The 9,967-nt window shown below is 36.2% G+C and overlaps 1 protein-coding gene across 1 annotated transcript; it reads left to right on the top strand.

Annotated features, from left to right (window-relative positions):
• The first annotated feature begins 220 nt into the window (after positions 1-220).
• On the top strand, positions 221-2,761 carry LOC125668027 (uncharacterized). The gene is made up of 4 exons (XM_048901764.2): positions 221-440; positions 560-720; positions 839-936; positions 2,118-2,761. The coding sequence occupies exons 1-4, from the start codon at positions 266-268 to the stop codon at positions 2,341-2,343; spliced, it is 660 nt and encodes a 219-aa protein (XP_048757721.2). The 5' UTR covers positions 221-265; the 3' UTR covers positions 2,344-2,761.
• Positions 2,762-9,967: the final 7,206 nt, after the last annotated feature.

Genomic DNA, 9,967 nt, shown 5'->3' with positions numbered 1-9,967 from the left:
AGTTCAAGCGCACCAGTTCCTTTGCTAATTGAAGTGAACAAATCTCTAAAATAGCGGAGGTACACCAATCCCCTGTCTAGTCAAAGTGCACCAACCACTATGGCTGAATCAGTCTGCTGACTACTAGTACCCGTTCACACAGTTCAACCATTTTCCTGCTTTCTTCATTTCAGCCCGCTTTTGTCGTTATATATCATACTTGTAACAATTATATTTCATATGTATTTATATCATCTTACAGACCTTACTGCATCTGTTAGTTTGTATGTACTTGATACTGGTGGAAGGAAGCGGCGGAAGCTCACCATTTACGAACGCTAACAAGGAGTGCCGAACGATGCTTCCCTCTAAGCTACGGTCACCCCCGAGGGAAGACAAAAACCTTTTTAGAGTCGGTGTCAGTGACACAATATATCACGAAGCAATGCATCATATTCTAGGTAATTTTGGAAATGGTCCTTCAGTGTTTTTGTTAATTGGGAAATGGGACAGTGGTTCCAATTCATAGATCTCTCTCATTCTCTCTGTACGGAGCTAACAAATAATGTTTGTTTTGCAGTAAGTGTGGAGAACATTACAGACCGACCGGTCATTGGTGTGCTGCTGCAGCCCCGACTGGTAGGATGTGAAGGCCCGGATGTAAATCACAATGTGGGGGAGTTCGAAATGATTCCAACAAATAACTACTTCGAATTTTTAAACTGCAGAGGAACTCCGAAGGTAACCTTTAACACGAAATATCAATAATTATCTCTTCTTTTTTTTTTTTTAACCATTATCATTACGAAAGTAAAGAATTTATGTAATTCGATGGTAAATAATTTCCTCTGTTTTCTAGGGGACAGTTGTGACCAAACGTTGGACTGGCAAGCCATACAAAGGAAAAATAGAAGTCAATTTTATCATAGCTAAAACAAAAAGAAAAATAAAATTTAGGTATGTATCACACTAATGGAAACACGCACGCACATACACACAAATATATCCACGTTGAATATATTACATAAGTATGTAGGTAGAAAGATGCAGAAATATGTCATAAATTTCACGGATCTTTTTGATACATGGTGATGCTCTTGATGTGATCCACCAGTCTCATCAAGTTGTTGTTCTTTACCAGATTACGTTAGATACAGTATGGACATTTGAAAAGAGTCTAGTTAAAATGGCCGTTAAAGCACCTTTGTAGTTTGTATCTGGAACAGATGTAAATTACACAAAAAGTTTCAAAACACTTTTCGATCTGCTTTAAGCTTACAGTTCTTCAAAGTTGCTTTTACTTTTAACAGTCTTGATTTATTCCTGAACGACTAATTTAACGTCAGTAAAAAATGTGTTTCTTCCTCTTAAGATTCTCAGGATTGGAAGTTTTTTTTTTATTCTATTGTGGTCTTAAAGTACGATAATAACCATAAACCAATCAAATTAAAAGGTGTGTTGTTGTGGAAATTGTGTTAATTGAGTATTTTGCCGTGGTCACCCTCCATTTAACAGGCATGGGAACATGACAATCTACCCTGAAAATCTGATCGTACATATGCAATAAAATTCATTTCACAGAATATATTTAGAAAATCCTAAAATTCAGGAATGTGGTATCAGGAACCTTGCAGCAATTTCAATTGCAGGTTTACATTGATTCAATGCATTGCTTACAGACTGGTTGGTATTAGTTCCAGTGATTAAACAATATCTAGAAATACGCATCACAGTTGATATTGTCACCCATTTAATTTTGATCCATGATCTATTTATGTTATAGAATAGAACAGACAGAGAAAATATTTTAAGGTGTAAAAGCTTGTCATTTATTTTAAAAATGTAGTCATAAAAATAAACAACAAAAAGTTGGCTGGGAGACATAACAGCATCAAGGGAAGTTTGTTGACAAATGAACTGTTTCTTAACACAACTGCAGTCTTCCAGCCACGACACAAATGCGATATATTTAGCATGGCTAGTAAATGCATTTTTTTGTATAGTCTGCAAATCGTATAAACTAGATTCTTGAAATTTTATGAATAACATTTAAAATGCTTATATATCCCCCAATTTATGATACTAGTATTTTAGGGAATTCAAGGATTTAATGAATTTATGTTATATTTATTTTACAGGGCTACTATAATAAGCAGTAGTGGTCGTATCTATGTTAACAATGACAGCGAGGAAATTCGGTACTTGTCATTGAACGCTAACGACCGTGATGATTCAAAGGAATGTCCGAAGATGGAAGCACAGCCCCTGATCTCTAATAACGAAGCTGCATCTGATCACAGCAACAAGCTCGCTATCTCTTTAGTCCTTGTCGTGTCTCATTTATTTCGATACATTCTAAAATGATTAGGATGTCGTTCTCGCATGGCATACGTGGTTCTCAAGGAAGACATTTCTTTCAGGAGAATTTCCAAACCTATCCTATACTAGATGCCTAAAAGCTCACACATTATTTACTGCGCATGATCAGCTCACCGACATCAGTGTGGTCATGGAGGATGAACAAGGCCCAATTCGCAATAGTTAATGATTACCCGTATTCTATATTATTGAAGTGTAAACGCTGAAAACGTCCCCACCACCTACTTACTGTGGTCGTCAACAATAGTAGAGTTGTGAAATGATAACTTATATGTCATACAGTCGTATTTCACATTGTACATGTACATATTTAATATTTCTTTTTAAAAAGTAATCATGTTGTCATTTATCATAGATTTACAAAGTTAAATGCATTTTTCTCAAATTAAACGAGTTAAACGATTTCTTGGTATTAGTTTTGAATGATGGTGAATAATGACGCTTTTTGTGCTTTGATACCCCTAACCAGTCATAAAAAGGATGTAATTATGTTAAAGTATGTAAAAAATGTTTCCAACGTATCTTTAAACTTTACTTTCTTCTTTTATTTCATAAAATGTGAACTGTGTACACTTATTGGAATACGATGCTTGTAAAAGTTGATAGAATCACGAAAATCCTCATGGATACTGTCCGTGGAATTCAATGCATGAAAAAATCAAATTGTGCTATGAAAGGCGAAGATAACGAACAGTGATCAATCTCATAACTCCTATAAACAATACAAAATAGGGAGTTGGGCAAACAATGACCCCTAGACACACCAGAGGTGGGATCAGGTGCCTAGGAGGAGTAAACATCCCCTGTCGACTGGTCACACACACCATGAACCCTTTATCTTTAACAGGTAAACAGAGTTATCCGTAGTCAAAATCACTATGCCAAGAACGTGATAATAATAGGCATGAAACACGTCAGACAGCATTTGACCCAATGATAGGTTGTATTAGCAAACTAGATCGTTATAACGGCCATAGAATTTGGGAAATGCTGACTTTAAACGAGATTGTTGAAACTCCTGCACCATCAACTTGTTTGTCAGTGGGCTGCCTCGATTTAAAAACTCATCATACGCAGATCAAGCTCTTGCGTATCGAATTATTTGACATATATACACACCATATGCAGGTGATAATGGAATATTGCCACATAGATATGGAATCATCCCGTTTGTCATAAATTTGAGTTGTTAGTTTGCCGTTAATATCTACTTTGAATAAGATATCTAAATATGAAGCAGAAGTGGACGACTCTGTGGTGTCTTTTATTTTGAGTTCACAGGGATATATTGAATTGACATATGAATGAAAATTGATATTGTTAATAGATAAAACGTTGATATATCTAAATGTCGAATTGAAGGCCACATCAAGATGCTTTCTCTTCCCGCGTAGAAGTTTTTGAATAAATTCTGCTTCATAAGAATATAAAAACAGGCTTGGTAACAAAGGAGCACAATTCGTGCCCATGGGAATTCCAACGGATTGTTGGAAGACCTGACCACCAAAGACTACGAATATATTGTCAATGAATAACTCCAGCATAATTTTTTTAAATTTCAACTTCATAGTACTTGTGTGTGGAATCAGAATGGTGGTTAACAAAGTGGTTTAGAATAACTGATCACTATATGAACATTTCCGTTTTCCATTTTTGTTAAAGAAGCAACACTACATGCATGGTCATTATAACGATCTAGTTTGCCAATACAACTTATCATTGGGTCAAAAGCTGCCCAATGTTTTTCATACCGATTGTTAGGCCGTTCTTGGCATACTGATTCTGAGTACGGACAACTCTTTTTTTCCTGATAAAGATATAGGGCTCACGACGGCTGTGACCGGTCGACAGGGGATGTTTACTCCCCATAGGCACCTAATCCCACTTCTGGTGTGTCCAGGGGTCCGTGTTTGCCCAGCTCTGTATTTTGTATTGCTTATAGGAGTTATGAGATTGATCACTGTTCGTTATATTCGCTATGCACTCTAGCTATATATAGAAACATCAGATACCAGAGAAGTTTAGACCTAGGGATGGAGAAACTTTAAAGACTAGAAGCCTCTAACTATAAATAGAAACGTCAAAGACATGAAAGACCAGAAAAGTTGCTTTAATATATTACTACAGTAACTTGATCCGAATAGTCGGATCTGAACAGAAACATCAACTGAAAGGAAACCCTTATCATACATAAAAAAGTCAAGGCCCCCAATCCCTAACTGTATATCGAAAAATGAAAGCCTTAACAATCCTAACTATACATAGAAATTCCCCCCCCCCCAAAAAAAAAACCCCACCCTGACTAGAAACGCCAAAGAACGGAACAGAGAACGCCAAAGACGAGAGAACATGGGGAAATTTTAGCATGCTGAGCACCTGTGTAAAGCAACGCCACACTAATGTACATTTATGTTGTAAATTGTATCATAATATTCAATCTTGTATACACCGAATATAAACGCCAGACTTGAAAAAAAAACCTCCTAACTATACAGAGACACATTAAAGACCAAACAGCTTCTAAAATGAACAGAAACGTCAAAGAAAAGTTTCATTGAAAGGAAATGTTCATTAAAGACTGGAAAAGGCTAAATGAGCACAGAAAAGTGTACATAGAAAGATCAAAGACTAAAAACACCTGAACATATACAAGGAAACGGCAAAAGTCAGAAAAGAGAAACTTGAAAGACCAGAAAAGGTTTGCACTATATAGAAACGCACAATACAGTGGTAGAAATATATTTACATGTATATAGTCAAAAAACCAAAAACGTCTTAACATTACACACCGGTCGCGGTAGCTCTGTGGTAGAGCGTTCGCTTTGTAACCGGGAGGGAGGTCATGAGTGCCATAGCCGCGTCAAACCTAAAATGTTAACGTAGGTAGTGATTGCTCCTTCGGCATCTAGAAGTGAGAATCATGGGTCTTTCGGATATGACCTTAAAAACGGAGCTCCCGCAGGCGTTGGCACGCTAAAGAACCCTTACTGCTACGGCTCTGAGCGCTAAGCATTGGTCTAAATTTCTGGTACTTCACTTACAGCTGGTGACGTTTCAATATAAGTGAAAAATGTTCGACGGGACTTTAAACAAACAATCAATCAAACATCCATCCGCCCTTTTTTGGTATCAGGTGTCCTTATGATACGATATTTAAGAACCTTTAATCAATTGAAAGAACATCAAGGTATTTTTTTCTTTGCATTATTCGTTCACCTATTCGCCGTATGTGCGAATTAATTCTTTATTAAAAGATAACATTCTTCTCATGGATGTCTTGTGCTGAATGACTGAATTAGGAACGTGAATTTTTTTGTCAACAAATACACGTGGAGTACAACAACATTCTTCCTTTTGACATAAAAAGATAACTAAACTTGTGTGAATAGTTTCTTTATCACTGTTGTAATTTGAGAACTTTGCCTAATTGTTTGGTTGCAATGTACAGTGCCAGATTAGTTTTAAATAACGAATTATGTTGATTTGTACTCTAAAGTAAATTGTAAATCAATTTTGTAGGCATGGCTGATTATTGCTGTCTGCCCAGAAATTAGAATTAAAAGTGTGAAAAATTGTACACAATTTTACCATAGATCAGAATGCCAAACACCTATCTTTGTTTCGAAACTACAGGAAAAATTCATCTTCTAAATATCCAAAAAAAAAAAAGGGGGGGGTCATTTGAAATCCTTGATAAGCTTTATCATTGAAATTTAGGAATATTGCAGAGGAATATCACCACTATTCACACTTACATGTCTTCCTGAATAAAATATAATAATTTATTTACACCCAAACTTTGTAGATAATTCTGGCAAGAGAGACAGTTGTTAAAGATGTGGTGGAGACAATTTCTATCGGAAAAAAAACATGATTGAGATTGCTGCATGTTGCCATAAGGAACATTCCAAGATTCATCGAACATGATTTGCTCAGGAATGAAAGGATTTTCTGTCATTCAAAAAACTGATCTGGAAGAAGTTCTCTTGGGAAAGATTCTTTTCAGTGTAGAGATTCTCACTCAAGATTTTTTTTGCCTTCACACTATACAGACTGAGACAGCAGGATGAAGATTTTATACTAAGTATTAGTAATTGTGCTCCTCTGTTAGCAGACCTGTTTTATATTCCCATGAAGCAGAATTTATTAAAAAAAAAACTTCTACGTGAGAAGAAAAAAATCTCTTGCTCTGCCTTTTAGATATATCAACGACGTATTATCTATTAACAATGATAATTTTGATTCATTTGTCGATTCGATATATTCCAGTGAACTCGAAATAAAGACACCACAAAGTCGTCCTCTTCTGCTTTATACTTAGATATTTTATTGAAAGTAGACATTAACGGCAAACTGACAACTCAACTGTATGACAAACGGGATGATTTCAGCTTTTCCATCGTCAACTTCCCATATTTATGTAGCAATATTCCGTTATCACCTGCATATGGTGTTTATCTCTCTCAACTGATTTGATACGCAAGAGCTTGTTCTGCTTATGGTCAGTTTTTAAATCGAAACAGGCTGCTGACAAACAAGTTGATGGTGCAGGGGTTCTAAAAGTCTTGTTTAAAGTTAGCATTTCGCAAATTCTATGGTCGTTATAACGATCTAGTTTGCCTATACAGCCTATCATTGGGTCAAATGCTTTCTGACGTGTTTCATACCGGTTGTTAAGCCGTTCTTGGCATACTGATTATAACTACGGATAACTCCATTTACCTGATCACGATATGGGGCTCACGGCGGGTGTGACCGGTCGACAGGGTATGCTTACTCCTCCTAGGCACCTGATCCCACCTCTGGTATATCCAGGGGTCCGTGTTTGCTCAACTCTCTAATTTGTATTGCTTACAGGAGTTATGAGATTGATTACTGTGTGTCATCTTCATCTTTCATTGATATTGTACTACATGATAGTCATATGGCCACTGACATCCAGTATTAATGCTTAAGCACTGGTATCTTGTTGCATATTGTGTGTGTATGTAAAATCTCTTTTTGTTAATGATTTTTGGGAAGTCTTGGGAATTGATTTTATCAACTCCTCTATGCAATCACTCGGTGATACGACATTTTGAAAAGCGGTTTCTATGCGAGATTTGTGTATTCCATTTAAATAAAAACACTCTAAAGTTTAATATTTTATAAGAAATACACCCGAAATACCATTCAAAAATACAAGGAGGGGGAGAGGACCTGTAGTCCTGTACACAAGTACCTGTGCATTTACTTGATCAAGGCTCACGGTGGGTGTGACCGGTCGACAGAGGATGCGTCCTCCTCCTAGGCGCCTGATTCATCCTCCGACATGTACAGGGGTCCGTGTTTGCCCCACTCTTAATTTTTTATTCTATATAGGAGTTATGAGATTGATCACTGTTCGTTATCTTCGCCTTCTCACATGTGCAAAATTAAGACCATATGCCTATTTCTGTAGAATGAATGAATCAATTGTAGATATTTTACTGTCAATTGTTGATGCTTACGAAGTTATGTTCGTGGAGATTTTCCTAGATGATTTGCATGGAGCTTTAGGAAATTAATTTCAAATTTTAAGATCATAGACAATTTTAAAGATAAAGGATAAGTAAATATCTGAGGTTTAAGTACAAGTTCTTGCACTTTAAGCAACGTGGAATTGTTTAGTTGTGTAAGTCATGTCAATCCTTTCCCCTATTTTTTTTTTTTAAATAGGAGCTGTGGAATTTTTTCATTACCATAAATCGAAGAGTTGTGTGTGGAGTTTTTCAAATATGTTTTTGTGTTAGAATATTGATGTAGTGGCACATTTTGACAAAAATGAGCAATTTAAGAGTAAATATATATGATATGTTGGAATAATAAAATGTAATCCAGACAAAGTGTTAACTTACCAGTGTGTTTATGCATGTAGACATAAATGATTGCGCTTTGATTGTTATAGAGACACAAAATACATTTATGCACAAGTTTATGACTTTTGAGGATACTTCTCAATTTTTAACTTTCATTTCTTAATAATTTTCAATCCTAGAAGCATCTAGTGCAAATCTATAAAATCAACTCCCATCAGTACTTTCAGTACTTTGATTAACTTTGTAGCCTGTGCTCTGCATTTATCGGTAGATATGGTATCTGTACATTTGTAGTAAAATATTTAAACTGGATAAACTGTATGAAAATGTATATTACACTGTGTGTTTGTTTTCACTGTTGATGTGTAGCATTTGTTGTATATATTTATTGGCATGCTCAACATGTTCATTTTACTGACTAACTCTCTCTATACTTATATTTCCAATGTTTTTGCTTGTAATATCTTTACCTCATGAATATAGTTCAGATGTGAACAATGTGCGTATGAAAAATGATAAAATATAGCAAGTCTGTTTTAGCAGCTACATGTAGGAATCCCGAAAGAAGAAAGAATGTGTTTGTTGCTCGTCGATTCCACAAGGATCAAACTAGTGATCCTGAGGTCGGGGTCGGTGGGTCAGCAAATGACTTACCAGGTGAATCCGCGCTCGAAACATCTTCTAGCAGTGTGGAAAGGCAATGGTGGCCGTTACAGGTGACCTAATGACTCTGTTCTTCCTCGCTGTCCATAGAAAGAAAATAACCCACATTGATTATCAGGTCAACTTCTACAATATCGAATAATATTGTCTGCTCAATATCTTGAGAAATAGTTGACAGTTAACATAATTGAAAAATGGTTACTCTTAAAGATTATACGACCCTTATTGATTTTCGGGTCACAAGATCAAAGGTCAGGTTAAAGTATAATTTTGCTGTAACAAACATGGTTCCGCCTATTAGTACTCCCAGTACTTTTATTTCTAGTATGTGTGATGTCACTCATAGCTCTTTGCGTAGCTCGTACTTCGTACATGACTTCGTAGTGATTGGATTGACCTCATATTGATCATCAAAACAAAATAGTTCTCAAAATGGATAGCATGGGAACAATTGAAAGTATTTAAAACAAAGAACAAAAAATACATAAGAAAAGACCATCTTCACAAGTCAAGGGTTATTGATTTGTTACCTCGCACTAACCCTTGCCATCAGTGAGTATCAAAAACTTGGGCTCATTCTGATTGGTTCCCACAAAAGAGTGGGAACCAATGAGAATCCGGTTCTTTTTCTAACACCGCGAAGCGAGAGATTTAAATAAAAACACGTGTATTGATACCTACAGTTATGGCTATTTCAATCATATAACCAATATTGTCTTAAACAAAAAGGTTTCCAAACTTGATCTACTATCAATAAACGTAATTAGTGGTGTAAATATTACAATTGCGCATGTTTATCAATACAGCAGTATGAGATCGCGTCATTTGTATCCATGTACACCATAACAAGATGCAGTGATTTCATTGGATGTTTTATTTATAGTGGATTGCGTAATGATGCAAGGTGAAGATAACGAACAGTGATCAATCTCATAACTCGTATAAGCAATACAAAATAGATAGTTGGACAAACACGGACCCCTGGACACACCAGAGGTGGGATCAGGTGCCTAGGAGGAGTAAGCATCCCCTGTTGGCCGGTCACACCCGCCGTGAGCCCTATATCCTGATCAGGTAAACGGAGTTATCCGCAGTCAAAATCAGTGTGC

The sequence above is a fragment of the Ostrea edulis genome, chromosome 4 (assembly GCF_947568905.1).
Source record: "Ostrea edulis chromosome 4, xbOstEdul1.1, whole genome shotgun sequence".
Taxonomy (NCBI): domain Eukaryota; kingdom Metazoa; phylum Mollusca; class Bivalvia; order Ostreida; family Ostreidae; genus Ostrea; species Ostrea edulis.
The sequence above is the reverse complement of the archived record's forward strand: the minus strand, read 5'-3'. Positions and strand labels throughout refer to the sequence as shown.